The sequence below is a fragment of the Aspergillus karnatakaensis genome (genome assembly GCF_047715665.1).
Source record: "Aspergillus karnatakaensis strain CBS 102800 unplaced genomic scaffold BJY04scaffold_25, whole genome shotgun sequence".
NCBI lineage: Eukaryota > Fungi > Ascomycota > Eurotiomycetes > Eurotiales > Aspergillaceae > Aspergillus > Aspergillus karnatakaensis.
The window spans coordinates 362,764-390,515 of NW_027395737.1; the positions used below are offsets into that span (position 1 = coordinate 362,764).

General features: G+C 51.3%; 15 protein-coding genes across 15 annotated transcripts; 9 read left to right on the plus strand and 6 right to left on the minus strand.

Annotated features, from left to right (window-relative positions):
* Positions 1-43: 43 nt before the first annotated feature.
* On the plus strand, positions 44-1,186 carry BJY04DRAFT_218481 (putative 3-oxo-5-alpha-steroid 4-dehydrogenase; the record flags this gene model as incomplete). Its single annotated transcript, XM_073716317.1, has 3 exons — positions 44-142; positions 237-735; positions 786-1,186. The coding sequence occupies 3 exons, from the start codon at positions 44-46 to the stop codon at positions 1,184-1,186; spliced, it is 999 nt and encodes a 332-aa protein (XP_073571124.1).
* Positions 1,000-2,414, minus strand: BJY04DRAFT_63305 (uncharacterized protein). Its single transcript, XM_073720773.1, has 2 exons — positions 2,237-2,414; positions 1,000-1,915 (listed from the first exon to the last, which is right to left on the minus strand). Exons 1-2 carry the CDS (start codon positions 2,354-2,356, stop codon positions 1,238-1,240), a joined length of 798 nt encoding a protein of 265 aa, XP_073571125.1. The 5' UTR covers positions 2,357-2,414; the 3' UTR covers positions 1,000-1,237.
* A 35-nt stretch (positions 2,415-2,449) lies between these two features.
* BJY04DRAFT_189601 (uncharacterized protein) lies at positions 2,450-2,871 on the plus strand. The gene has a single exon (XM_073711392.1). The coding sequence runs from the start codon at positions 2,583-2,585 to the stop codon at positions 2,799-2,801; it is 219 nt and encodes a 72-aa protein (XP_073571126.1). The 5' UTR covers positions 2,450-2,582; the 3' UTR covers positions 2,802-2,871.
* A 294-nt stretch (positions 2,872-3,165) lies between these two features.
* Positions 3,166-4,264, plus strand: BJY04DRAFT_63365 (peptidylprolyl isomerase). Its single transcript, XM_073720774.1, has 3 exons — positions 3,166-3,405; positions 3,741-3,843; positions 3,958-4,264. Exons 1-3 carry the CDS (start codon positions 3,259-3,261, stop codon positions 4,110-4,112), a joined length of 405 nt encoding a protein of 134 aa, XP_073571127.1. The 5' UTR covers positions 3,166-3,258; the 3' UTR covers positions 4,113-4,264.
* Position 4,265: 1 nt separating this feature from the next.
* Positions 4,266-5,846, minus strand: BJY04DRAFT_63369 (UDP-galactose transporter HUT1). Its single transcript, XM_073720775.1, has 2 exons — positions 5,446-5,846; positions 4,266-5,394 (listed from the first exon to the last, which is right to left on the minus strand). Exons 1-2 carry the CDS (start codon positions 5,661-5,663, stop codon positions 4,335-4,337), a joined length of 1,278 nt encoding a protein of 425 aa, XP_073571128.1. The 5' UTR covers positions 5,664-5,846; the 3' UTR covers positions 4,266-4,334.
* A 3-nt stretch (positions 5,847-5,849) lies between these two features.
* BJY04DRAFT_63379 (uncharacterized protein) lies at positions 5,850-6,757 on the plus strand. Its single transcript, XM_073720776.1, has one exon. It carries the CDS (start codon positions 6,024-6,026, stop codon positions 6,663-6,665), a length of 642 nt encoding a protein of 213 aa, XP_073571129.1. The 5' UTR covers positions 5,850-6,023; the 3' UTR covers positions 6,666-6,757.
* Positions 6,758-6,849: 92 nt separating this feature from the next.
* Positions 6,850-11,174, minus strand: BJY04DRAFT_218486 (putative transcription factor SipA3; the record flags this gene model as incomplete). Its single annotated transcript, XM_073716318.1, has 6 exons — positions 6,850-7,802; positions 7,852-8,073; positions 8,125-8,211; positions 8,258-10,625; positions 10,680-11,043; positions 11,119-11,174. The coding sequence occupies 6 exons, from the start codon at positions 11,172-11,174 to the stop codon at positions 6,850-6,852; spliced, it is 4,050 nt and encodes a 1,349-aa protein (XP_073571130.1).
* Positions 11,175-11,509: 335 nt separating this feature from the next.
* BJY04DRAFT_189610 (KRI1 family protein) lies at positions 11,510-13,394 on the plus strand (the record flags this gene model as incomplete). The annotated part of the gene is made up of 2 exons (XM_073711393.1): positions 11,510-11,706; positions 11,768-13,394. Exons 1-2 carry the CDS (start codon positions 11,532-11,534, stop codon positions 13,390-13,392), a joined length of 1,800 nt encoding a protein of 599 aa, XP_073571131.1. The 5' UTR covers positions 11,510-11,531.
* BJY04DRAFT_189612 (cytochrome P450) lies at positions 13,395-15,178 on the minus strand (the record flags this gene model as incomplete). Its single annotated transcript, XM_073711394.1, has 2 exons — positions 14,028-15,178; positions 13,395-13,978 (listed from the first exon to the last, which is right to left on the minus strand). Coding segments are annotated over exons 1-2 (1,535 nt in total), but the record flags the coding sequence as incomplete, so codon positions are not given.
* On the plus strand, positions 15,179-16,188 carry BJY04DRAFT_189613 (uncharacterized protein). Its single transcript, XM_073711395.1, has one exon. It carries the CDS (start codon positions 15,924-15,926, stop codon positions 16,164-16,166), a length of 243 nt encoding a protein of 80 aa, XP_073571133.1. The 5' UTR covers positions 15,179-15,923; the 3' UTR covers positions 16,167-16,188.
* A 71-nt stretch (positions 16,189-16,259) lies between these two features.
* Positions 16,260-18,452, plus strand: BJY04DRAFT_189617 (putative mitochondrial ADP,ATP carrier protein (Ant)). Its single transcript, XM_073711396.1, has 5 exons — positions 16,260-16,641; positions 16,839-16,860; positions 16,982-17,058; positions 17,228-17,473; positions 17,527-18,452. The coding sequence occupies exons 1-5, from the start codon at positions 16,603-16,605 to the stop codon at positions 18,079-18,081; spliced, it is 939 nt and encodes a 312-aa protein (XP_073571134.1). The 5' UTR covers positions 16,260-16,602; the 3' UTR covers positions 18,082-18,452.
* BJY04DRAFT_189618 (uncharacterized protein) lies at positions 18,453-19,859 on the plus strand. Its single transcript, XM_073711397.1, has one exon. The coding sequence runs from the start codon at positions 18,467-18,469 to the stop codon at positions 19,475-19,477; it is 1,011 nt and encodes a 336-aa protein (XP_073571135.1). The 5' UTR covers positions 18,453-18,466; the 3' UTR covers positions 19,478-19,859.
* Positions 19,860-20,314: 455 nt separating this feature from the next.
* BJY04DRAFT_63409 (uncharacterized protein) lies at positions 20,315-22,419 on the minus strand. The gene has a single exon (XM_073720777.1). The coding sequence runs from the start codon at positions 21,845-21,847 to the stop codon at positions 20,744-20,746; it is 1,104 nt and encodes a 367-aa protein (XP_073571136.1). The 5' UTR covers positions 21,848-22,419; the 3' UTR covers positions 20,315-20,743.
* A 2,441-nt stretch (positions 22,420-24,860) lies between these two features.
* On the plus strand, positions 24,861-25,465 carry BJY04DRAFT_218492 (uncharacterized protein; the record flags this gene model as incomplete). The annotated part of the gene is made up of 3 exons (XM_073716319.1): positions 24,861-25,041; positions 25,132-25,355; positions 25,436-25,465. 3 exons carry the CDS (start codon positions 24,861-24,863, stop codon positions 25,463-25,465), a joined length of 435 nt encoding a protein of 144 aa, XP_073571137.1.
* Positions 25,466-25,580: 115 nt separating this feature from the next.
* On the minus strand, positions 25,581-26,914 carry BJY04DRAFT_189626 (40S ribosomal eS19 domain-containing protein). Its single transcript, XM_073711398.1, has 3 exons — positions 26,771-26,914; positions 26,326-26,389; positions 25,581-26,276 (listed from the first exon to the last, which is right to left on the minus strand). The coding sequence occupies exons 1-3, from the start codon at positions 26,798-26,800 to the stop codon at positions 25,924-25,926; spliced, it is 447 nt and encodes a 148-aa protein (XP_073571138.1). The 5' UTR covers positions 26,801-26,914; the 3' UTR covers positions 25,581-25,923.
* Between the last annotated feature and the right edge of the window lie 838 nt (positions 26,915-27,752).

Sequence of the window (27,752 nt, forward strand, 5' to 3'; positions counted from 1 at the left end):
AAATCCGCTAATTCATCAGATTTTCACTGAGCACAAGTTCAGCATGGACTTCATCGCCCACCTGGTGGACTCGGCCCTCTCCGTCACCAACATGGACGCGGTCGACACCCTTCGAGCCTTCTTCCTCTTTGCAGCTTGCATGGTATGAAACATTGTTGACGATGCAATGGAAACCGAGCTACTGCGTCGGCATTGTCGACTTTTCTTCTAGAACGGACGCAAACTAAATGCCCCAGATCCTCTCCGTGAGCCTGCCAGTTTCACTCCGGTCACGCTTCATCCCCTACGGCGCTCGTGCAACCTCAACAGCTGCAGTCGAGTCGGAGACTGCGCCAGCCTCGGCCTCGAAATCGACCTCAGCCTCGCCGGCGAGCGCGTCCCCGGTAACACACGCCCTCGACTACGTCGCTACTCTGCGAGTCCCTCACAGTTACTTCACGCAGTTCTACGTCATCTCGGTGTTGTCGTCGGGTTTCTGGGCGCTGCAGCTGCTGTCTCACGGGGCCGCATTCCAGGCCATCGCGAGTCGAATCCGCCCGGAACGCTTGCAGCAATCGATCTCGATCAATCAGGTCATGCTCTGCAGTGGCTTGATGTTGATCCAGGGGGTGCGACGGCTACATGAATGTCTTAGCTTCTCCAAGCCGTCCGGCTCAAAAATGTGGTTCGTTCATTGGCTCGCTGGTCTGGGCTTCTACCTGGCAGTCGCAGTGGCAGTGTGGATTGAAGGAGCAGGTGCGTCGGAACATATATTGGATTAGGGCTTGGACTGATTGGCACCGCAGGGACGGTTCTGTCTTACAGAGTGAGTCTAGACAGCTTTCGCCTGGCGAGCCGCTTCTCCGGACGCACGCTTCTCACACTTCCGGTCTTCCTCATTGCATCGGGGATTCAGCATGACTGCCACCATTATTTGTTCACACTGAAGAAGTACACTCTGCCCACTCACCCTGTGTTTAGCAGAATCATTTGCCCGCACTACACCGCCGAGTGCGTCATCTATCTGTCTCTAGCAGTTCTAGGCGCTCCTCGAGGCGAGATTGTGAACAAGACCTTGCTATCAGCATTGGTCTTCGTCGCCATCAACCTAGGCATCACAGCATCCACAACTCGAGAATGGTACAGGCAAAAGTTCGGCGAGGACGCGGTCCGTGGCAAGTGGAACATGATTCCGATGATTTTCTAGTCTTAACCCAGGGAGAAAAATCAAACCTTCAGTCTCAATTCCAATCTCAAGTCACCGCTTGCTCAAAAACTTCATCGCACCCCCCACCTTCGCAACCCTCAGCACATCCCGATACGTCAAACTCACCCGCATCTCCCTCTCATTCCACCCACAGCTATACCTCTCCGGCTCCCTCAACAACCCCCAGTTGACAATCGAATCCGGGCCTACCCCCTCATCCCTCTCCACCTCCGCTATTCCATGCAAGTAATCCCTGTACAGACTGTCCCGAGTAACCAACAGACTGCGCCGCTCCTGTAGGATCCGGTACTTCGGCCGCCGACGCGAGTCACTCTCTCGAAGTCTCACCCCAGTGCCATTGTCCTCTACTTCTGCCTCTGCTTCCTGAGAAGATCTAGCTGGTGAGCAGTTGGAGTTGCCCTTCTCGTATAGATCCAAGACAACCGCTCCTCCAAGACTAACCGTCGCCACCAGCGGGCAGTAAGCGCCGCCGTCTTCGTGTGGCATGATTCCTTGGCCTGGGGTGTACTCGTTTACGAGGACGTGGTTGGGGCTTTTGTGCGGGGATGTTGCGAAGAGGTTGAGCTTCTCGAAGCGGGTGACTATGGGGTTTGTGAGGAAGGGGGGTAGTGCGGAGGAGAGGAGGGTGTTGGATGGTGTTAGGGGACTGGGGTAGGTTTTTAGGCGACGGTGGGCTAGGTGTGTCCAGGGGGGTGTTGGGTTGTTTATCTGGGGGTGTTAGTTTAGATGGAGAAAGGGGGAAGAGGGGACGGGGTTGGTGCTGGGGGTCAGGTAATCGGGATTGTGTAGATAGAGGTTGTATGGACATAGAGGATCTGAGAACCAACAGGTAGTGGTGCATGGTGGGTGGGCGCTGGGGTGGACGGAGGAGGGTGGGTGAGGGGCTAGCTGAATAGCACAGTTGAACAAAGAATGAACATCCTTCCAGAAACCTTGAATAGCAGCAGAGGGAAGGTAAATACCGACGCCCAGGTGCGTGGACAGTGGGGATATCAATCAGGAAAACAAGAAACAAAGAAAGCAACCCACCTTCTGCAGCAGCACGGCTTCCTCCTCCTCCGAGATGAACTCTGCAATGTAAAAGGCATCTTGGCCCTCGCGCGGGAGTTCCTTGATGCGGGAGGCCTCAAGGTTGATTTCTTTGTCCATCTTCGAACTTAAAAGCTCGAAGGAGTGGAGGAGAGGTAGAAGAGAACCTGGTATAGACCAGGCCTAAGCCTGAACCTTGATAACCGGCCGATCGAGCCCGTGCAAACAAGCCCCAGCAAGTTCCGAGAGCCTATCGGGGAAGCGAACGGGGTTGCAGGATGAATGTTTGATGTATCAGAATTCCGAGGGCAGTCAGGCTTGCTAAACTAATTACGGGAGTGACTGCATGGCGATGGAGCTTTCCTGCTCGTGCTGCTGCTGCTGGAGTCTCAATCGGCGCTGTGTCGCGATGTCTCGAGCCTCTGGTGGACGAAAACGGGGCACGCCGAGATTGTTATTGGGAGATGGGGGACGCCGATGTTTTACTTTCTTTGCCTATGCTTTGCTTTGCTTCACTCCATTATGGATTCTTATTATTGGGATGGGGTTAAGGGCATGGGGCTGAGTGAGCTGGAGCTGGAGAAGAGGGCATATCTAGATGGACCTCCTCGTCAGATTGGTTCTGACCTTTTGTATACTGGAAGTTGCTTTGCTACAGTGCCACTACTTCGTACACTGCTAGTAACTAGTAGTGAAGGACCACTCGCTCACTCCACAATTCCAACCTCCAACTCCAGTTGCCTCAGGCTCGTTTCGTTTGCTCAGGTTCAGATTCAGATTCAGATTCAGATTCCGATTCTCTCCACTCTCGCTCTCACTACGCCCCACAGCCTCGCCGCTGAGCTTGCTGCACTACCCGTCATCTACAGAAAAGGTTGACATCTTGGTCTCATCTCGACGCTTGATCTCAAGGAATACGCACAGCAAGGTTTATCTACGGCTCCGGACCCCTCCGCACCAACAACCAACACTCAATCCCTCAATAGAGCCTACACCATCTACACCAGCATTCAATACTCAGAATGGGCAAGAACGACAAGAAGGGCGCCGCCAACGACAAGAAGGGCAAAGGCAAGGAGAAGGAGAAGGCCGGAGACTCGTCAAAGAGTGAAGATAAGGGCGGCAAGGGATTAAAGGCCGCGAACTCGATTAACGTGCGGCACATTCTTGTAAGTTCGAACACACTTTCTTTCCTGTTTATGGTTGAGTGGATTGAACGGGGTTGGGGTTGGGGTTGGGGTTGAAGTTTATTGGGAGGAAAAGCTGGTGGGGACGATATATATTATGCTGCTGTTGCGTGGTGCATGCATACATGATATATTCTTCCGCATCGGCTTGGATTGGCTGAATTGTGATGTGATGTGATGGGTCATTTCATACTGCATCTGCATCTGCTTAGCCTTGCGCATGTACAATGCGTGATACATTGATATCAGATGCACTTATTCAAATTTTCAGGGTTAGAGTGTCCTCTTGCAGACTCCGAGCTAATTGTGTAATCTAGTGCGAGAAATTCTCCAAGAAAGAAGAAGCCCTCGAGAAGCTCCGCAACGGTGGGAAGTTCGACGATGTTGCGAGAGAGTACTCGGAAGATAAAGCTCGGCAGGGTAAGCCCTTCCATTCCTTCCTTTTTTTTTGAATCACATGCTTTCCCAATTCTTCGTGCAAAAGCAGACAGGAGACAGGATGTAGGAGCAAATAGAGCTAATTGAACATGATAGGCGGCTCCCTTGGCTGGAAAACACGAGGCAGCCTGGACTCGACCTTTGAAAAGGCCGCGTACGAACTAGAGCCAAGCACGACTGGCAACCCCAAGTATGTGGACGTGAAGACGGGCTTCGGATACCATATTATCATGGTTGAGGGGCGGAAGTAGAGGGGTTGCTTTGTTATACTGTGAATATATAAGATTGCTGTTTTTTATGCCTGTCTGTTGAAGTCTGGACATCACTGCGCTACGTATTAATGACTTGTTTGCTTTGCTAGTACTCTATGGAGTACACTAATCTAATGGGATGGGGTGGACGTCGTTGAATGGAACGAAAAGTCTAGATTGAAGAATATGAGACTATGTACAAAGTTACTAGCTAAAATATGTCTATGCGGTCTTTTTAGCCAACGCCTTAGCCTTCTTCTCCTGCCTTTGCACAGCAGCTTCGGCGCCAATGCCGCCGAAGACAAGGCCAATTCCAAGCCACTGGCCAGCGGAAAGCGAGTGGCCGAACCAGAAGACACTCAATAACATAGTGAGCATTTTACGCGTCACCGTGACCGTCACCAGAAGTAGAGACGAAAACCTGGAGAGGGTGTAGAAGATGAACAACTGTCCGACGGCACCACAAGCTGCAAAACCAAGAACATTCTTCAAGACCTCGGGATGCCGAGAGAGGAAGGACACTGCTGCTGCGAGTTCCGTCTCGGTGGATGGCGGAATCGGAATAGGCAGGATTGCGTGGATGATGCCGGTCGAGGAGAGATGGGGCATGATTAACAGGTATGCCGAGGTCAGGAGAGTGGATAGGACGTTCTGTGCCACCATCATCTGCGGACCCGTGAAGCGGGTGTAGACCTGGGGAGAGGTGAAGACATGGTCTTGAGTTGTGTTCGTGAGTCCGTCAAGTAGCAGGTTGATAGAGAGGAGGAAGATTCCCCATGCGGACGATCCCGATTGGCCCTTAGCAGCTGAAGCAGCAACCTTCTTGCTTGTTCCCGGGTGATGCAAGGTGAATGTCGCGACGCCGAGCGTAACCAGGAGGACCACGCCGTACTTGTACAAGGGATAGCGCTTGCGGAAAATGGTCAGGTGCAGGAACATCACAGGAAGCAGCTTGCATGATTTGGCGAGAATGAAAGTGAGGTAGTCAATGTGCGCAAGACTCGCATATCCGAAAGGCGATGCGAGAGAGGACGAAATGCTAACGAGGACAAGAGGAACGACGATCTTCCGAGTAGGGAAGACCGAGGGAACACTCGCGCCTTTGGGAGTCGAGAAGTATAGGTATAGGAAGCCGGTGATTGCAGCAAAGGTGGATTGTATAGTGTTCAACACGATCGAGAAGGTGAATTTCTCTGTCGCGGGTTCTGGGATCTCGGCGGTTGGCGCATGGACGGGGAAGGAAACTGTTGTGATAGCCTCTTGTAGAACGCCCCATGAGAGGCTGGAAACAAGTTAGTTTGTGTATACACAGACAATTCGCCATACAACATACAAGGAGGCATAGATTCCCAGCACACAGATCGCAAGTTGCATCAGACCAGGGGTGTCTGCAGCTTCTTGCGCCTTGCTGTCTGTTGCGCGATCAGTCGTGACCACCGCCTCCGCGCTGCCATTCTGCTTCGACTGAGCAGACGAATCGTCAGGGAGCATATTCATCAACTCGGACGAGGCAGTCCGTTGAACGGGCTTTGTTTGCTTCTGGCGCGCCATTGTAGGATGCAGGATATATGTAGTGATGATACTACAAGAAGATAGAATCAAGGTCTATAAGACGAAAAGCAATACCATGACAGATCAGTGTAGATCAAGGAGGAAGAGGGAAAGAAAAAAAGGGAAGAAAGGGACAGGGAGGTAGGTAAGTATGAAGTATGGAGTGTGGAAGCCACATGTTCTCTTCTGCAACAACTCGAATCTCTGCTAATCTCCGTCTCCGCCCAACTTTTTTTCCACCGCCTGCAGATCACTGTCAGTCATCCCTCACTTTTACCCTCACTAGCCACCAGCTCGCACCCCAACTTTACTCGACAATCATCAAGCTTTTACTCTCGACCACTCGAGATCCCAATTAGAATGCCCGCTCCAACACCCATACCAACTCTCCCACCCCCCTCCGCCCTAACCACCCTCATCACCTCCACGCTCACAGCATCAGAGGATCCAAACACAACCCACACCTCAATAACCCACCAGGTCCTCCACAACCTCCAACACCAACATCTCTGGACGTCGCTTAAAATACACAACCTGGAAGCCACCTTCCCTGCCACCCTAATCTCCGGTATACCGCCGCACAGAGTCTACACGCACCCCGATGAACAATTGTACATGGTTGAGCGGGGCCTGCGCGAGGAGGACGTCGAGCTAGATCGCATGTTTGTGCTTCCGACTGTGCAGGGGCAATCGTTTAGCTTGGGGAAGATGGCGGCGGTTTTTGATGCGTTGCCGGGGCCCGGGGAGGAGTATGGCGAGGTGGCGGAAGGGGAGGCTGGAAGTACAGAAGAGGAGGGTGAGCAGGCCGAAGAGGAGAAGCTTGATGCGGAAAAGGCTGCGAAATTGAAAGAGTATTACGACTACCGGGTGAAGGCGCGGAAGACAGAGGAGTGGGGTGGAAAGAGGCTGCTTCTGGCTATGATTGACAAGGGAATGGGGGGAGAGGGGACGGTGGTGTATTATGTTGTTCATGAGGGAACTGTCAAGCCAAGGCAGAACTGACGGGTGAGTGTTTCTGCGCGACAGCTTTGGACTGCTTTGATTGCGATGCTATATACACATATACGTGCAAGGGCCATGGACATGTACGACCCTTTGTACATTTGCCCACAAGTCGCCGGTCATCGCCATGACAGGGATCATGCCAGGACTCCACATGGTCGATCACATTCGACGTGTTTCATGCCTAGATATTTGCGGTGATATGTTCCTGCTCTTGTTGGCAACTGGAGCAATATGTCTCGTACCATTGTCGAACATCGTCGTTCAGCCCAGTCAACACCTTCTGGGCAGCCTTGTCGCCCTGAATACCAGCCCGATCATCTGTGAGCAGGTTTTCAACCTGACGGCAGCGCCGAACCTCCTGCTGAACCCAACGCTCCCACTCGCTTTGGATGACTTCTTTCTCAATGTTGTTCACCACGCGAAGAGCGACAAGGAGGTTGTACCGATACATACCGAGCCGCTCACGAGTCTGCTGGATCCTCCTAGCCGCGCTCCGTGCCACCGACTCTCTTCGGCTGGTCGTACCTAGAGCTAGCATTGGCGTTGCGGAATCTCGAATCGTCTGCTGCTGGAAAGTAAAGAAGCAATCGCTAACATCTTCACTTGTCTGAGCGAAAGTCGAGTTTGCGATTGCTTCATCAATGTCTTGCATGTAGATAGCCTTGCTCATAACATGATCCGGGTGAATTCCCATGCGAGCCATGAAATCTCCAACATTGCGCTCGTGCCACCAATCGAGAGTAGCTCGCGATGAATAAAAGCCATTCAACAAGACGCTAGACACAAGCAGCGCAAGTATGATCTTGTTCGCATTCGCAGTCTTCCAGGTCCAGCGCAGAAGAGCGAATATCCAAATTATGATGGAAGAGATGGCGCTTTGAAGGAACGAAATGAGGGTCTCGTAGAGTAGCTGGAAGAGAGTCCTCTGAACCCGGGGCCTCCGTCGCTCGACCTTTGCCTCCGGATCGAGATTGAACTGGGAGGTAAGGCTCTGGCGGCCTACATGGCCGAAAATCGTAATCGCTTTCTTCGTTCGACTGTGTACACCAAGTTTGCGCACCTGATCCCCAACGAGATCGACGAGGTCCATTGCGTCTTCCTCCAGGTCACCCATGGCCTGCTTATCAATGACACCTGCGGCGGGTTAGCCTTGACTATAGGGAGTTGGTGGGTTGCAACTTACGCTGAATGCCATAAGGTGACCATAGCCATTCCACCTTCGTGTAGACAGAAAGCTTACACTTCCCTTTGGCAACGAATGTGATTACAATCTTGTTGACGAGTCTGAAATATCGTCTGAAGGGCAAATGCCATGGCGTTTTTTTGTCTGTAATCACATAGCACAGGTGGTCGTTAAGAACGTCGATGAGCTGGTAATCGGATATCGCCTTTGCGCTCTTGCGGCCTATCGCAAGTTAGTAAAACGACACATAATAGACGGGAAACCAAGACTAACCGAGTACATCCTCCGTTTCAATCTGGTACTGAAACTCGCGCTTCAAGTGCCGTGACTCGTTCCTGATCCACGGTCCTTGTTTGATGTCTATAAATGTCAGAATAGCTTAGAGAACTTTATCAAGGCGGCTTACTCTGGGCTCGTCTCTGATACAAAAGAAGTTGCCAAACGGCACTCTTGTCACCGAAAAGAATATGGAAGACAGCCTTTGGGCTGAGATCAAACACCTTCTCTGCAGAAAGATGGAGGTCTCCTTGAGGAACGTACTGAACAGGTTGAGTTGGAAGCCTGAATTTTGGAGCCTCGCCGGCTTTACCAGGGTTCAAATCCAAGTTCTTGTCGATGTATATTGGGGGTCGGAAAGTTGACTTTGGAACCTCATCGGAATCGTTTGCATGGTCGGCCCCAGCCACATCTTCCCAGCTGTCTAGGCTAGGAGTCCGAGTGACGTGTTCGGTGGCCATCTTATCGAGCGACTTGAAGATTGCTTCGAGTCCCATAGGCTCAACAGCGGTGGAGTCATGAATAAGGAAATTCAGTCGTCGCTGGAGAACCTTGAGCGGCTCAAGGAACGTCTTCACCGTGACTCGGCCCGGTGTATCGTTTCCAGGTGGTGGAATGGTATGAAGGAAGAGGAAATCACAGTCTCTGCCAGGTGCACCGGTGACTTCTTTGATCTTTTCCAGGGAGACGCTTGTAGTGAGCACCAGGCCAAAGTAGTGGCTGTAGAAGTATATGTTTCGCGTGGTAACATAAACTCTTCCAGGGAACTCTTGCTGGTCGTTGGGGTTCCAGGTAGCCCGGAAGACCAATACAAGAGGCTCCTCCTTCCTGACGTTGGGGAAAAGAAGTCGGAACTGGGCGTCTTGGATCTTCAGTTGAGGAGGGTAATACTCGGGATACTCCTGAGCAGTCCCTAAGATGGCCTGCTGCACCTTGGATGCGTCACCGTCAAGGCTTACTGTTGGCCGGTGGCGCACCTTCGGTTTAGCTCCTGTGGAGTTACCGGTCGTTTCAATCTCTTTGACACCTGGTTCTTGAATTTGGTTTTTCTCTTCCGACAGTCCACCGTACTCTTGTTCCAATCGATTCATGAAGCCCCAGTTTGAGCTTCCCCACAGATTCGCCATCATGCCGCTAGGCATACCTCCTGTCTTGTCGGAGACGCCTAGTCCTATACCCCTTTCATTGCTTACAAGCACGGCCGCCTTACTCAGATTAGTAGGCGCCGGGGGGTTTGCTAATGTTGCAGGCGTAAGGGTGGACGGCGGAAGTAACTTGTTTGCATCAATTTCGGTTGAAGAAAGAGCATTGTAACTGGAGGATATTAAACTCGCTATGCCACCTCCAGCACCTGATATAGAGTTGGAAGGCTGCACTGCATTGTTAGACCTTCTGTGAAGATCAAGTTTCTGAATAAGCCGCGAAGTGTGGTCCTTGGCAGGACTTTCAGGGTCCATGGTCAACCGTCTGTGGGTGCTGAAATCACTGCTATTGCGGAACGCAGAGGCATCCCGGTCAGGCAATGGCAGCATACCGCTGCGGTCTGATGAGCTCTGATCATCGCTCACATTCGGCGTCAAGTAATCGGCGGGGTCGGCAGAAAATTCTGGAGCAGGGGGCTGCGAAATAGCAAATGCAGGGTCTTGAACGGTGGGTTTCCCGGAAGGTGAGAGGTCAGTGCTTGCTGGGTTCTCCAATGCCTTCCGCTTAGCGGCTTCGAAGGCAGCAATCCAGTCCATCAGTTCCTTCTGCGTCTCCGCTTGGAGCATAATATTATTGCTCTTCGTCTTGACTTCAAAACAGAACCTTCGTTCTTCCTGGAAGGCCGGGCGAATGCTGCAAAGTAGAACACCGATTCTCTCTGTTTCCTCAACGCCACCACTGCGCATACCCTGCACTAGACAACCAAAAATCCCGTTCTTCAAGAAAGCCCATCGCCGGACCCAGTTTGTGCGAGTAGGCTTGCTTGAAAGAATACGTAAGTTCACCCAGCCTTGCTTCTCGGGGCGTGCTTCTTTCGTGTCGATGGTTGACAGCGGCCGCGAGCCGAGGTAAGGTACAGTAGAGATAGAGTAATCTTCCAATTCACGCGACGGCCGAGCGGCAGTCTCCGCCGCTTCCTCAATCTGACTCCTGGCAGAGAACAATTCCCGTTTGGAGAACCTCTCACTGCCTTCCATTTCATGCACCCAGCCTTTGATACGGTCCATTTCCTGGCCCCATTTGGCGAATGCTCCGCCATTGTTATTGTGAAGGGTCTTCAGCTCTCTCCACTGCTCGAAAGAAACACGAATCAAGAGCCGATCTAGAGCGTTTCGAATTTGTGGTGCTTGCACAGAGAAATCCATCGATGCCTTGAGGTATGCTTTGCGGGCCTCGTGAAGCTGGAATGCATCTTCTCGTAGAGACGAAGGTTCTTTCGACTTCGACTGGGATGAGTATCTAGCTTGTAGGGTATCGTATTGTTTTTGCGCCTGATCGAGTACGCGGCGGTTCTCCTTTTAAAGGGTTAGTCCCCAATTTATCACGGATAGCGGCCTGGGTATTTTCACCTTGAAGCTCCGCAAGTCTTCCTGGATGAACGCTCTGATCGGTTCCGAGACCAGAGCTTCAGTCTTCCGAGCAGCAGCAACCAGTCCACTCCACATGTCCTTCGAGCTCTCACCACACCTCTTCATCGAAAGCATAGTATAATCATGGTCCAGCGTGGCCTCGGAGACCATGAGAGGGTTTGTGGAATAGGAGAGAAAAGCTCCTACCATACCCTCCAAGCCTGCAAGCTCTGTAGCAAGCCGCGAGGCCGCCTTTGCGTAGCCGTCCAGCCATCGTTCGAGATATTCGATCTGGTCGGAGAAGTGAAGAGTGGTGGCACGGAAAGTGGGCGAGTCGAGGGCAGCTTCTTTTAACCCGACAGGTCTGCGATTCAAGAACATTAGATGGGCGCCAAATAGCCGAGCATGTTGCGCAAGAACAGTAACCATGTACACTTACACCACACTGACAAGCTTCCCGACCTGGGGTAAGGGTGTCTGCGGCTGGGTCGACATCTAGTGCATGTCACCAGCCATACACTCGGACCTGGGATGAATAAGGAGTAAATGACAAGGCGCCAATTGTCAAATTAAATATTATAAGCGCCGCGATCGTGTAGCAGTAATGGAGAGATGCAGAAGAGGGTCAGCGCTGAGAAGCGAAGCCGCCGCCTAAGTTAAGTGTAGAGCTATTGGTGTTCAATGTCGAGTCCCTCTAATTGGCTACGTCAGTCTGTTGACCCTGTTATTAGCCAGATAATTCAGGCAGGGACAGCGTCTGGATCTCGAGGCGGTGACCCGAATTTTTCTGCCGGCAAGTCCTCAACTTTTTTCTTTCCGCAGAAACAGAAGAGCAATTGCACAACCAAAACCATGGAGCCCCCAGCTAAGAAATCGCGCAAGCTTCTCGAAGATGATTCCTCGAGTGACTCTGGGGATGAGTCTGGTGGAGTTCCTCTAGCCTTGTCGGAGGGATCTGCCTTCAAGATCAACGAAGAATATGCCCGCCGATTCGAATACAACAAGAGGCGAGAGGAGAAGCAACATCGTATGTCGTCCATCACTGGATTATCTGTCATGAGGGTCGCAAACACTAATACATCCCACAGTCGAAGCTAAACTAGGGAAGGACGACGAAGAATCGGAAGACTCGTCCGAGGAGGAAGATGAAGACGACGACGCAGAATTGGCTACCGAAGCCGTTGATGCGGAAATCTTGGAAACTATCAAGGCCATTCGATCCAAAGACCCACGAGTTTACGATGCGAGCGCCAAATTCTACACATCCCTCGATCAAGACGCCGAGCCGCAGAAACGGGAGGAAAAGCAAAAGGCCATGACTCTCAGAGACTACCACCGGGAGAACCTACTAAGCGGTGCCAACCTCACAGACGAAGATGCGGCTGCTCCTCGAACATATGCGCAGGAACAAGAGGACTTGAAGAGCGCCATTGTCAAGGAGATGCATGGTGCTGGAGAAGAATCTGGGTCTGATGAGGGAGCAGATGAGGATGATGGATTCCTTGTCCGCAAGTCAAAGCCTGAGCCTGCTACGGCGCCCCAGAAGGAGACTCAGCTTGATGTCGAGAATGCGGACAAAGATCCCGAAACCTTTCTTTCCAACTTCATGTCATCTAGGGCTTGGCTTCAGGGCGGCAAGTCGCTTCAGCCATTTGAGTCTGACGACGAAGAGGAAGATGAGCGGGCAGAGGCATGGGAAGAGGCATACAACTTCCGATTTGAGGATCCCAGTAAACTCAACGCCACTCTTGTCACTCATGCTCGTGATATGACGAACAAACAATCCGTTCGCCGAGACGAAGTCAGCGGCAGGAAGAAACTCAGAGAGGCTGAACGGGCAAAGAAGGAGGAAGAAAAGAAACAACGTGAATCAGAGAAGAACCGCCTGCGCAAATTGAAGATGGCAGAGCTACAGGAGAAGGTTGAGAAGATCAAGGAAGTCGCTGGCCTAAACGCATCAAAACTTACAGATGAGGACTGGGTGCAGTTCCTGGATGCCTCTTGGGATGACAAGGACTGGGAAGAGGAAATGCAGAAACGATTTGGCGACAATTACTATGCCGAGGACGACGGCGGCAATGATGAAGAAGGTGGCAAGAAGAAGCACCCGAAGAAGCCTACATGGGATGACGATATTGACATCAACGATCTGGTATCTGATTTCGAGGACGATAAAATGCCCGCAGTCGAGTTATCAGACGTCGAGATGGAGGATGAGGAGGAGGGTGGAGCCAAGAAGAGCAAAGCCCAAGAGCGACGAGACCAGAAACGTGAGGCCCGAAAAGACAAGCTTCGTATCGAAGAAGCAGTGGACCGTAACCTAGATCTCGACCTTTCCCTTCTCCCCAACTCAAGCAAGAGAAACGACGCCGGGTTTCGCTACCGTGAAACTTCGCCCCGGAGCTTTGGTTTGTCCGCACTGGACATTCTCATGGCTGATGACGCCCATCTCAACCAATTTGCCGGCTTGAAGAAGTATGCCGCATTCCGCGAAGATGATAAGAAGCAGCGAGACCAAAAAAGACTGGGCAAGAAGGCCCGTCTGAGGCAATGGCGCAAGGATACATTCGGCGACGAAGAGGGCCCGAAGCAGTTTGTTTTCGGCCAGGATAAGGCTTCCGCGCCCGAGCAGGGAGACGACGACACAGAGAAGGTCGACATCCGGGAAGGAGAGCCCCGGAAGAAGAAGAGAAAGAGGTCGAAGAAGAATTAATCTGTTCAATATCTGCCACGGCTGCTTAGGCTTGTTTATATAGTTTGATATCCATAGCCTGTTGTCTCATGAATATGCCGGGGTTTCATCGTGTTTGAAATAAAGAACTATGTAAACCACGCAAGCCATCCTATTTAACAGCATAGCTAACTAACTACCTTCAAAGCAGGATGAAGACGAACCTTCACTCCACCTTTCGGACAGAGCGTCAGAGCCAAGTTCTCAACCCATTCCCCATCATCTTTACTTTCTAGCCCCTTGAACTCCTGCACCATCCTTACAAGCACATAGCTCACCTCCGTCAATGCATACCGCTGCCCGATGCAAATCCTTGGGCCTCCATTGAAGGGTAGATACCCCCAGCGTGGCTGCAATCTACCATCTTCCCATCGCTCAGGTCTGAATTCCTCTGCATCAGCTCCATAAATGTCTTGTCGACGGTGCATGGCGTAGATATTGTAAGCGACCAGTGTACCCTTCGGAACAAATACAGGGGAAAGGCCGTCTTTTCCGCCCCCCAAGGGTAAGACGGTGTCGACGATGGCTTCACGTTCGTTGCGGGGAACGACAGGGTGAAGGCGGAGGGCTAAATGATATCAGTATACAATCAAAGGGGACTGCGGTGAGTTACTTACATTCATTCACACAGGCCTGAACATATTTCAGGGTTCTCAGTTCCTCATACGTCGGTGGTCGACCCTGCAGGCCGGCTACTTCTCTCCGCAACTTCTCCCATACCTCTGGCATCTTAGCCAGCATAAAGAACAAATTGCTCAGAGCGCTGGCCGTAGTATCGCGGCCAGCTAGCAGAATATTCATCAGCTCATCGAGAACACGGCTCCTATCAGATGTCCGCCAGGCCAGTTCATGGGAGAATATGCGCTTGGGACGCTTTTCCCCAGTATGGCTCCCCTTTTCCTTCTCTTCTTGGCCTATCTTTTTCATCTCAACCGTATCAAATGCCTCATCCACAAACTGCTGTACAAACTCCCGACAGATCCGATTCGCCTCATCAGCCCTTCGATCACGATAAAAGACGCTCAGTGGCCCCAACGTGGCACGCACAATGACGGCCTCCTGCGCATAATGGAACGCCTCCGCAAACCCCAGTTGATTTCCTGTCTTCTTGAGCGTCGCAACAGACTGCCCAAACAAGAACTCGGTCGCAGAATCAATCGTATACCTGAAGAACAGATCCATCAGGTCCACAGCGCTCTCTCCATCTCTCGGCAACAATACCAACAAATCCTGGAATAAACCCTCCAAGATAGATAGATCTGCAACTTGCTCTCTTGCAAAACTCGGCCTTATTAGCGCCCGCGATGCAGCCCAGTGCTCGCCATCTGTATCGAAGATTCCCTTCCCTAGAAGAGGCTTAAATGGTGCGAGCCGGAAACTTATCCCGTAGTCTTTGAATCTCAATGAGAGGATCGTTTTAATGTTCTCGGGTTCTATGGTTATGATTGCGTTTCTCGCGAGCTCCGTGACGGTGAAGGTGTTTCCGTAGGCGCGGTAGAGTTCACATCCTCTTTCGAGGATTCGGTGCTGCCGGACTGCGTTGATCGTGCCAGGGAGGGTGTCGAGACCAAAGAATGGTTCCTTATTGTGGGAGTGCTGGATTGGTTCGCAGTTGTGGAGGTTAGTGAAGTGGCGGCGGGCGAGGAGCCGTTTGGTATATATATAGATGGCTGCCGCGAGCCAGGCGAGGGACACCAGGAGGATACGGCTATCCATAATGTTTGTTTTGGAATGTTGACGCTTGTACCAGGATATGGGGGTTTGTCATTGTGAGGAGGAGCCTGGGGCCATTAATCTTGTAGCCTTGAAGTAAATATAGCGAGTCATGTGAGTTTAGTAGACGCTGTTATACATGAGCGTTCAAGTTTTTTGAGCTTGACTATTAGCTAGCATTAAGGCCACAGAGACTGCTATGTACAATGTACAGGGTAAGTCCTGAGACTAATAGCCATGTACTTGTTGTGTATGCGGAAAGCCAAGTAGAAAAGGTCATTGAGATTTGAGACTCGGGACAGAATCAAGGCTGGAGGCCCGAGGGCTCTCTCCCAAGACCCCCATGTTTAGTGGGTCTATCCGCAATTTCCAGATGTTATGGTGTCAAGCGAAAATGCTGGAGAAATTCGGTTCCCTTTGTCTTCAATGGCCACTTTCATTGGGGATAAAGGTCAGTTTTGAAAGGGATGGGATTAGACCTCTGGCTCTCTAGCGAGACTGGATACCGGTGAGCTCAATTTGACCTTCAATGTCAGTTCCCGAATATATAGTGATGTTGACCAGGCACGACAATCAAAGCAGGACCACTCCGCATTATAATCAACTGGTAAGGTCTGGGGTGATATACTCCATCTATTTAATGATAGTAAGATAATTTACTATTGGACAAGGAAAGATTTTGACATCTAATTTTGGATTTGAAGAGATGCTTTGAAGTCTGAAACTCTGAACAGCTTGCCTTCTTGTCTTGGTAGTGATGGACAGCACATGACGAGCTGCATCTTATCAGACTCGGTGAAATGGAGGTGTCAAATGAGGGATTTTCCGACGTTGCTTTTGCCGGTATCAGAGAAAAATCTCTTCACAATTCCTCCCCGTCAAAGCGCCAGATGGGCCTAGGTAATAGTATGGTTGCCATCGGATACTCGGAGGGAACAGGTTTCTCCATGTGTATGCCGTACGGAGTATGGACAGGCGGCTCCGGTATCTTGTCGGGAGCAGGGGCCTCTTCCGTGCAATTGATGTTATTGTTCATCAGCTAATTATGTCCATATGTAATGAATCTATGATATGTGTACAGCACAGTTTATGATCCTTTTTCGTTCAATTCCAGCAATTGAGGTCAATTCCCTGAGCATGAGTGGTCGGGAGGGAGACTGGCGCCGGTCGGGAGATATCGGCTTGGTTGCCTGGGCCAGCATTAGCGCGGAAAGCAAAAAAGTTTTCCATGAAAGGGTGGCCAAAAGGGCCTGTCGGAGGCCGGTCGAGAGTTGTTCCACTGCAATTCTGGGAATTAGCGGCTCCACCCTGCTCTTCCCGCTTACAAGAGCCTTCCTCGCTATTTTTTCGCTCTTCTCCCTTCCTTTCTCCTTCTTTTCTCCATCCCCTTGACAGTGTCCTGTTGTGTCCGGCACTTCTCTTCATCCCATCTCCTCTCTTTCTTTTCTTAAGAGGTATCACTCTTGAAAAGCCGTCAAAATGGCCACTCAAGGTGACAAGAGCGTTTTCGGCATGCCCGTGAGTCTATCCTGAACTGCCCCTGCTTGAGACCAACTTCATCCCGAGGACGCGTTCGAGTTCGATATCATTCCGAGGTATCAAAAGAACATGATCAGAGTGTCTGTTCAGCTTTGAATGTGTCAATTCTGGATGATTTAAGTCGTGGGCGAGCTCATTGTCGATGGAATCTTGGCTAATCAAAATTTTCACAACAGGGATTCGTTGTCGACTTCCTGAGTATGTTATCCGCTCCGGGTCATCCATTGATCGAATCGCATTGATGGACATCAATCGATCCTTTCAATGGCTTGTATCAAGCCGATGCGCTTCAGGACAAGATACTAACCAATCTTTTTAGTGGGTGGTGTCTCCGCTGCCGTCTCCAAGACTGCTGCTGCCCCCATCGAGCGTATCAAGCTCCTTATCCAGACTCAGGTTGGTTTATCCCAGTGTTGCCAGCAATGTCGGGTCGATCGACCCATAAATCTGCGAACCTGTGCTCGTCGCTACCGGCACGATCCGCGTGGGAGCGCAGCAGTGAAGAGTCTTCGGATTTCGACCGCTTGCGATGCCGAATTATACGAGGCTAACTTGGACCCTCCAGGATGAGATGCTTCGCTCCGGTCGTCTCGACCGTAAGTACAACGGTATCATGGACTGCTTTCGCCGTACCGCTGCCGCTGAGGGTGTCGTCTCTCTGTGGAGAGGTAACACCGCCAACGTCATCCGTTACTTCCCCACCCAGGCTCTGAACTTTGCCTTCCGTGACACCTACAAGTCCATGTTCAACTACAAGAAGGACCGTGACGGATACGCCAAGTGGATGGCCGGTAACCTCGCCTCCGGTGGTGTAAGTTCTCGAATATCAGTTCCTGGATTGCAAATAGTTCTAACATGAAACAGGCTGCTGGTGCCACTTCCCTTCTCTTCGTCTACTCCCTCGACTATGCCCGTACCCGTCTTGCCAACGATGCTAAGTCCACCAAGGCTGGTGGTGGTGACCGCCAGTTCAACGGTCTCGTTGACGTCTACAAGAAGACCCTCGCCTCCGACGGTATTGCCGGTCTCTACCGTGGTTTCGGTCCTTCCGTTCTTGGTATCGTTGTCTACCGTGGTCTGTACTTCGGCATGTACGACTCCATCAAGCCTGTTCTCCTTGTTGGTCCTCTTGAGGGCTCTTTCCTCGCTTCCTTCCTTCTCGGCTGGACTGTCACCACTGGTGCTGGTATTGCTTCTTACCCTCTTGACACCGTCCGTCGTCGTATGATGATGACCTCCGGTGAGGCCGTCAAGTACAGCTCTTCCTTCGATGCTTTCCGCCAGATCGTCGCCAAGGAGGGTGTCAAGTCTCTCTTCAAGGGTGCCGGTGCTAACATCCTCCGTGGTGTCGCTGGTGCTGGTGTGCTCTCCATCTACGACCAGGTTCAGCTCCTCCTCTTCGGAAAGAAGTTCAAATAAGCGTATCGCCCACAATGACCTTGAGTCGGTTGGTGTAAGCTTTTTGGGGATGGGTGTGGCTAGTGTCTGGGACAAAACCCAGATGCTGGAGGATGAAGGTGATTTATTAGAGATATGCGTCAAGAGTGGTCTTGAGCATTCAAAGTGTGATATTTCCTCTTGTACCAGTTGTACTTTACTGCCTGCAAGCTTTTTCTTTTTTCGCAACTGTATTTTTTTGTTAGACCTTCCTGCTTCACGATTTCTGTCCTTCGTAAGTCTATCGTAGCATTCGTCATACTCCAACCATCGAGTCCCTTGCAACAGATTTTGCCATTGGAACGCGTTTTTTATCCTGATCACGTGAAGATGAGATGATGACGTCGATCTGGACTTGATCTTTCCAATGATCCTCCGTGCTTCTAGATCCTCTTCTGTACGTACAATTCTCGCGCTTCGCCATTACACCAACAGCTTTACTGAACCCATTGAACTCTGTTTCTTCATTATGTCTGATGCAGAAGAGAAAGACATACCTTCCACCGAGCCATCAGCCCCTACCAATCCTACCACTGCCTCAACAGCAACAGCTCCCTCCTACTCCCCAATTTACGCCACAGCTCAACCAAGCTCCATGACAGCTCTGCCTACCCCAGCCGACCTCGCTGGCAATCCTACAGCCACGATAGCGCCTCTACATACGTCTTCCTCCTCTCCATCACCACCACCGCCTCAACCAGGCGCCATCCCCGAGCCGCCTACATCAGCAGAACCCGCAGCCCAAAGCTCAAACGAGGCTCACCCGCTCCCTCCAGCACCAGCACCAAAGGGTGGTCTTGAGCCAACACCAGCGCCTATATTCACACCTCCCGCACAGAAACCGCCCTCACCAGCGCCGCATCCACCTGTAATAACCGCTGCCCCTACATATCCGCCTCCTACAAGCTCCTCAACCTCCGCATATTTGCCCGTTGGCATAAACCCTGCCTCAGATCCAAGCCAGACACCCCAAACAGCTGCACCGCCAAACGGGCCTTACGGCTACCCAGCTTCAACAACCACAACGTCAGCCCCTGTCTCAGGTCAAGGATACAACTACCCATCCAGCTACGGCTTCACCCCAACCCCGACCACAAACACAACTACAACCTACCAACAACCAACGTACCCAAATCCAAACTCAACAACAACACCCTACTCCACTGTCTACAGCCCCCCTGCCCCCTCCACATCAACGACTTTGCCTCTCCACACGGATACACATCCGCATACCAACAGCACCGACTCCAATCCGGTTTCACAGCCTGAAAGTGGGATCTGGGGGAGTACGAAATCGTTCCTCCAAAATGCGGGGAACAAACTCGCGGAGGTTGAGGCAGAAGTTTGGCGGAGGATCAATGATGCGCATGAGAAGTGATTGAGCATCATCTGCATGATTTGGGGGAACTTTTTTTGGTTGGTTTGGGGGTCTTCATACAGTGACAAATTGATCGTTCTAGAAAAACCGAAATGGAGTGGGATACAGGGCGTTAGTTTCATTTCAGATTTCGGGTTCAAACTTGGCCTTTAAAGAGTAAGCGAAGGGAAAGATGCATTTTGATCACATCTCGGGGTATGGCAACGTGTACACGAGAATCGGGCAGCAAAAAGGGTCAACAGAATAGGACTGCAAGGGTGCATCCATCCAAGCGGATACTTGGGAACATAAAAGGGCAACAAGGTTATCTGGGCGTTTTGGTGGTTGTAAATGTACTTTATGCACACTCTGTGCTACATAAGAAGACTAGAAAAATGTTGATACAGATCATGAAGATATATGAATGAGAAGTAGTATAATGGGTTCAACCTCGGCATGCATGTATTGACTGCGATGCTATCTATGAATATCCGAGTTCATCCCACCCCACCTCTCTCCCATCTTATATCAATTCCCTCTTGCCCCGCCTGTCAACCTGTTGAAGTTTGGTCAGGGACATCCATTTCAAGATAGTATTTCCCAGCCTGTCAATACCCACAAACATGAATGGATATATGGATAAGACGTAATCGAGTACTATTCCAACCCGATCTCACCAACCTGTGACAAGAATAGAAAAAACGGACCAGCCAAAGAGACCAAGAGTGGCGAGAGCAGTACATTTGAAATCAATATCGGGACGACTGCATGCCCCGTGATAAGGTATAATAATGGAGATAAAGAAAACGAGTCTTCTCGAAAGGAACGAGCCATTTCTGGGGTTCGTGCTTGCCCTGAAAAATTCCAGCTGCGGAGACCATCATTTCAGATATGCCTCATGGAAGATCACACACAAAAGAGATGGATGAATGGATATAGTAGTCCATGTGATGATCCAAGTCGATCAGGAAAAAAAGAGAACATAGAAGACAGAAGATAGATAAAACGCCATATTCCCAAACCCAAAACCCAATCCTAAACCCGGTTCCAATCCCAATGCAAATGCTGCCAGAGCCTCGAGCCTGTCGAGTGGAAGTTTGTTGTTTCTTCGGCGGTCTGGGGCAGTCTTTTGATGTGATATTAAGTGATAAGTGGTGAGTGAAATGTCGTATAATCATGAATATGTATGTTGAATAGTGAATGGCCCAGCCGTATGAAATCCAAATCGCAGGTTGTATGGACCTGCTGCCAGAACGCCGTCCGATGGTGATAGTGGTGGTGGTGGTATTACATAGAGCCAAGACGCAAAAGAGCCTCCACTGCAGCCTGTTCCTGGCTGTTGGGGAGTGAAAAACCGAGTTGTTGGATAGGGACACCGCGAGGTGCTGACTTTGCTAGTGACGACGATGCGGGTCCGCCGCCGTGGAGTTGTGGTGGATGTCGTCCGTTCGGGAATCCACCTCCATTATTCATCGACCGGGCGCGTAGTTCGGCGGCGCCGATTTGCGCCCAGTCTTCCTCGTCTGTGACATCTTCCTCTCCCCAGTCTTCATCCTGGATCTCGTCATCAGGAGCTGGGGAGGAAGAGCAGTAGTCACGGTCCATGCCGTCTAGGGACATCTTGTCGGCTTCATGCTCGAGCATGTCTTCGCGGCCACCGAACTCCATCTCGGTGTACGAGAAAATGGCCGAGTTAGCGGTCACGCTGGAGCCGTACGGGTGTAGGCTGTCGCGTCGTGGAATCTGCATGCCTCTCTGGCCGAAGCTGTCGGAGAGGCTTGATGGCGGCGACATTTCGTGTCGATGCGCGTCTCGCGATGGCTCGCCGTGACGTCGCGCGTCCCAGCGTCCCCAGCCAACCTTCTCATACAAGACATCGCCTTTATCATTGCCTCCTCGGCCTTCCAGCGCCGCGACGACCAGTCTTCGTGCCTTCGCCGGAGGAATCCCCGAGAAACCCGGTACGGAAGTGGTGAGATAGCCCATCACATGGCGTATGGCTAGCGGACCATGCTGCAGCAGGATTTCAGGGAGGTGGTACTTCGCCAGCATCCCCGGTGTGATTGCCCCAGCGGCTTCAAGGCTCTGAGCCGTCGCATTGCGCTGGTCGGCGTTGGCGTGGTCGCCCGCGTCACCAAGGTCGATATCTGAGTCCACATGCGATGTCTCAAGAGGAGGCGACAGGATGCGACCGGTGTCGCGTGTTCTGAAGCCATGAGGAGGGAGGGTAGGAGAGATGGAGTTCGGAGGAGTAGGCAGCATCGCAGGGTGTCCGGCGCGCGGAGCTTGCGCATTCGCAGGGTAACCGGAGCGTGGTCGGGGGATATCAACGGAGGCGGTCTTGCCGGCAAGGGCCATAGCGATGCTAGAAGTGGGAGTCTGAGAAGCCATGATGTTGCTTGGAAGAAACTGGTCTTCGTTGCTGCGACGGTGGCTTATCTATTGAGGCGTGAGTCAGAGGCGAATTCAGCCAACCATAGTTAGGTGACCCCGGCACAAAGGAAGATGACTAAGTGCGCTTATACGAGCCAGAGACAAAGAAACAAGGTTTTGAAAGAATAGAAGATAGAAGGATAAAAGGGGGATAAACTTACTGCACAGAAGATGTGATAGATGGCAGTGGGCGGAGACGTGCAGACGCGAGTAGCACTGCGGAGTATATACCTCGTTCCTTAGGGCACTGGCGATGCGACGCGCTAGGTGGGAGATAAGGACGCGACGGTGGAGGATGGATGGTCCAAGAGATAAGAGTAGAGTAGCAAACAACGACCTTATGGTAGTAGATATAGTTGTTTAATAAAGAAAAGAAAGGAAGGAGAAGAGGGAAAGAGAGGGAAGAGAGAGGGAGAAGGAGGAGGGGAAAGAGGCAGGGGGTAGGAGAGCAAGTAAGGAGCAGCCCAGCACTACTACGGAGTGAGGCACAGACTATCGTCAGGTCATTGGGAATGCAGTCAGTCAGTCAGTCATGTCAGCTGGAGAAGAGAAATAATACGCTGAGCGATTATTTTTAGATGCCTTATCAGCTCTGTTCTAAGAGAGAGCTCCTTGCCCGTGCCCCTGTCGATTGGCCAGCACTCCCTAAGCCCGCTAAAGAACGCACGGGAGGACTCGGAAGTAGGCTTGTCCGTAAAACAGTTTCCAGGATACAAGAAGACGATGATGTCGACTGTAGACAGAAGATCCATCTCTGCAGGCAATGACGAGCATATCAGAGTAGTGCGTTGTGCCCGTGCCCTGGAGTAGGTGCTTTCTTGGTAGCCCTTCTGCTCCCGCAGCTCCCGCACGTGGGGAAGTCCATCTTCACTGAGCACTCGCCTTCAATATTCTCAATATCCATTGAACCGTTCTACACAGGAGTCTGGCTACGGGTAACTACCTACTCTGAGACGCCCAATTTCAATCTGACGTGGTAGACTTTCGCACGGGTTTCCTCTAGGGTACTCCGTACTGCTTCTGCTCTATATCGATTGAGCCACCGGTCAACCGCAATTGCAAACACGGCCAATCATGCACTGCTGATTCTCCTGCGCCTGCAAGGACACAGTTCTCTCTACCACATTACCACTGCTGCAGCATGTCCGAGAGCGGACTTCACGCCTTGGACAAGTCTGACGCGGGGTAACTCGGGTCGCGGCAATCCAGGCCTCTTGTCCGACTGCCCTGGCTGAGCCCTCCGATGACGCTATCGCCGTTATTGGTGAATTTATCCCGCTGCCGCCGAAGCCCTCTGGAATTCAATCGAAGGTTTAGGCAAACAGGATGAGGAATTGGCATCGCGCGTTGTGCATTGTGCGCTCAGGTCCCAGGTCTGTTCCGTGGGGGCGGGGCACTCAGAACAGACGGAGTATATTCACCTCGGAACGACTTTCAATGCATCCTCCGTACAGTGTCCCGTACTACGAATATTCTTTTTTGCCCGCTCATCCTTGAGGTTCTATCCTGCTCTGGTTCCTCCGAACCCCTGCGAGCCTAGAGCTGAAGATCAGCCGTACCTTGTTCCCTCTCGCTTATCAGGACAGACCAGCCAATTGACACCAGCTTATGCTTTGTTGTTTTGTGGAGATCAACGAGGCGATATGAGGGGTAGATACCAACTTCCGGGCTCCAACAGGGTCGGAGCAGCAAACATCTGGGCCGTTGAGGGGAAACCACATTGCCCAACAAGGACATGCCGAGTAGAGTTATACAGCGAACAACGGCCTGCACTCGACATTCTGAGTGCCACATCTTCGTCAAGATCTTCAGGTTACACCAAGGCTGCCACGCCTTGATTTAGGTTTCTTCCACTTTCCGTACGAGGCAACCCTTGAATGTCAATCTCGCCCTGGCAACGGTTCCCCGACGTACATTCCTGAAGGAATAAATCGATTGTCTAGCTCTGGATTTGCTCTCTCTGGGCTGTCTAATAGCGTAGCTTATTCGCTCCGCCAAAGGATCTTAGAGCTTTTATGAGTTATGTGTTGAGGGTAGGTATATCTAATGATCCTGTCCAATATATATACTTCGTAGGATCGAAGCCGCCGGAAACTATAGTCATAAACACTCCATCGAGCCACCTAGGACTGTAGCAGATGCGCAGAGCTTTAGCAAAGCTCTATCTCAGCTTGGAACGCTTGATCCTTGCCTTTAAACTCACATTGGAGTGTGAATTTAGTGCTTTCCGATCTTATTGATCTCGCTTCCGAATATACCAAACCCCGCCATAAACATCCGACACTGCGCGTAGAACAACAAAGCGCAGGCTTTGAATTATCCAGGAACACCAATTGACACCTAACCAGAGTATAAAGCTTAGAGCTGCACGTTTGCAGCTCTCACGAAAGTTTGACTCATTTGAGCAGCTACCTATAGTGCTGGCCAAGGACACTATCCATACAGGCTTGCCACTGCCTGAGAAACTGGGAAAGAGGTAGAGATATAAACTCATGGGTTTCGACGTGGTTATGTCGTCTTAGATAGAACACGCCAAAGGACTCTCATAGAGGTAGTTCTCGATCTATATCTAACTAGTACATCTACAATGGTATGATCTAACGTCGATCACAGTTCACAACCCCGATATGTGACGTATCCAGTTCAATTACCTAGGTATAGCTTAAATCAACATCAATCCATCATCAAAGACAATTTTGATCCAAGCCAAAGCCCTCATCACCCCTGAACCCGGAGGATTTAACCATCCGCCTCATCCGACCTCGATCGGATCGTATCCCCAGTCATCGGCCCGACACCGTGCTCCATAGCTCCATAGATAGTTACACCTGACATCACAGCACAGTACCACCACAAGACCTCTGTACCTGACTTCTCACTTCAATTTTTCCTTTCTCTTGAGCCTAAGCACAGAATATCGAAGCTCAAATATATTAAGGAATTGGAAATTATACCTACCATCACACCCAAAATGTCCTACAACATCTCTTCCTCCTCCGCTCTCTCCCCCCAAAATGCCTCCGCCATGATCTCCTTCCTGGAAAACTTCTACAGCATCAGCGACACCGAATCCAAACACGACGAGTACGTGTCTTCGTTCACCGAGAACGCAACGCTCATCATGGGTCCCAAGAGCGCGAAGGGGAGAGATGGTATGTCCCAGTTTTCTTCTCTCTCTGCATACAACAGAAAAAAAAAGCATACAAAGAAAGAACAACTAACAAGAAATCAATGATATACAGAAATCCTCACTCTCCGCCACGGCCTCTGGACACACGTGCAGTCGCGAAAACACACGCCCGAGCGCGTGTACTTCGGCGGCGAGAACGAGCTTATGCTGTATGGGAAGGTCAGGTATGTGCTGAGGAGTCAGCCGGAGGGGGAGGTGGAAGTGCCCTGGGCGGGGAGGGTGGTCTTTGACGAGAGTGAGGGGGGGTTGAAGATGGGGTTTTATCAGGTTTATTTGGTGAGTTCTTGTGTCTTTCTTTTTCTTGTCTTCTGGGTTGAGAGGCTAGGGACAGCGGCTAATGCGGTGTGTGAATGTAGGATCCGTCTGCGCAGTCAGGGAAGAAATAGAGGAATATCTCAGGTGTTGAATTGGAAGGGGGTAATGTGGGGAGAGGGCGGTGGATTTACGGTCCGAATATATATAAGGAGTAGAAGAGCAATTACTGAACAAGAGACAATCGTTACGCATGTCTATTCTGACTGGCTTAGGCGAGCGGTACGAGATCAGACTGCCAGAGTTTATTGCCCTCCAATTGAACATGGGAATATGCAACATGACGTGGAAATGTGTAGAACTCAGTTCATTCCTTTCGAACCCATAGTATGTATCAACCCGCTCTGTTCCGTTCGCCTTCGCCTGCCTGTCCCTGTGTGCCGTACCGTACCGCAGAGCTAGCCCCTCGTTTCAACCCGTCCTTAAGTCGAATGCATTCGTGGATATAGAGGATTGGTGGAAGTATGAGAAAAAAAGGTGGAAGGTAAAAAAACGTCAGGACTTTTTCATTAGTTTAAGATCCGACACTAATTTACTCGTCATCCTCCTCCTCCTCGTCAACGGTGGTCTTGGCGATACGGTCAAGATCTCTTTGGCCGGAGTGGGAGATGCGGCGGCCACCCTTGTCTTCATCCTGCTCGAGGACACCGATCTTCTCAAGGGACTGGAGGACCTTGCGCTCGACGGCGCGGGAGGCGTCGACGTGGTGGGCGGGCTTGGAGCCGCGGTTCTTGGTAGAGCCGTGGACCTTGCTGAGACGGCCGACACCGACGGTCTTGCGGAGGTAGATGTGGCGGGCGACAGCGGCGGCACGAACGTAGTACCAGTCGGCGTCCTGGGGAGGGAGCTCGTTGGAGGCGGAGGTCTTGACAGTGTCAACCCATCCTGGTGGAGTTAGTTTTGGTCGAAAATTCGAGGCGTACGAGAGACGAACCAGGGATAGGGAGCTTTCCCTGACGCTTCAAGAAAGCAGCGTAGGCAGTGATGAACTTTTGCGCCTGTAGGAGGAGTTTGTTAGCACATGTCGGGCCCGCTGAGATTGCATCCTCCGCATTTCCCGGCAACGGGTGCTTGTGCATGACCCTGATTCGCACTTCAAATCCAATGTCCTTATTCTTGCAGTCGCAAACGCAGTCGTAGTCGTCGGTCGATTCGTTTCCCACAATCCGTCTGTCTCATGTCTCGCACACAGACCATCAAATATCCAGCGTGGTCGTCAAGCCTCAAGCAATTCTTGCATCGTATGATTCCTCCTGCCGTGTTTCTCGTGATCGATCGACTGCGTTGCGTTGCTTTGCATTGATTATGTCCTCCTCTTGATACCATGCCAGCCATCGATTGCCAGGAAAGGTGAAAACAGCAGGTGGGTGACAACTTACGTCCACATCGCGAACGGTGACACCACCCATTTTGGCGACTTTTGACCTCGAAAGAAAGGAGTACGGGGAGTTGAAGGGCGAGGTGAGAGGGATGGGTCGTCGGTTGTCGTCGTCGTTGGGAGTCGATCAAGTCAAACCTCGAAATTTCGCTCGCACACAATGGAGAGCGCCCGCTGCTGGCTCGGTCGGTTGTGCGCGCCTCGCTTAGCCTGTTTGGGTCTAGCCGTACCCTAAGCAGGTTGATGCCTGAGGTGGTAGCTGTTCCGCTCTGACCCGCTGCATAGTTACTAAGGACTGCATAACTCACTAGTGCACTGTACAAACCATTGCTGTTCATACAACCAACCAACTGCTTCACTCGCGACCCTTCGATATCCATCAATTTGGCTGCTATAATCGTTCTGTGGTATGCTCAAATAAATTAAGCAGAGCGGAGCTACCGTCAGGCTAGCAACCGAAAGATTATGAGCATCTTTCTCTTAACGTCCCAGAAAGTGGAAGTTGCCCGACCACCACACATTCATCCGCCATACTATTTACGACAGGGATGCTAGCTTGAGCTCTGGATTACTGGTAGACTGAGGCGAGCTCCTTTTAATTGCCACTGCAGCGAGAAATAACTTGGCTTAATTGCGATCCTGAACCTTGCGGCCAACTAACCTTAAAGCTGGAATGTAGGCAACGGCGTTGGTTGCGATAACCGTCCAGTCCAGTACTTCTATTGTCGGCGGTCGCAGGCATTTCCGATCTTGTCTGACAAATTTCGACGCAAGTCTGTTCTATTCGGCGCATCACATTGGAGGAGACACGCACATCAGTTGGAGAAGACATCAATTGGCCAGCAACTCCGGATCCGAAGGAAACACCTGCATCATGTTCGAAGGTAGGATGCAGCTCAAGGAGATAAGATAGGACTTGTGAGCCGGGACTACAATAAATACCCCGCGTATCCCTGCGATAATAGCAGTGGCTTCTATACTGC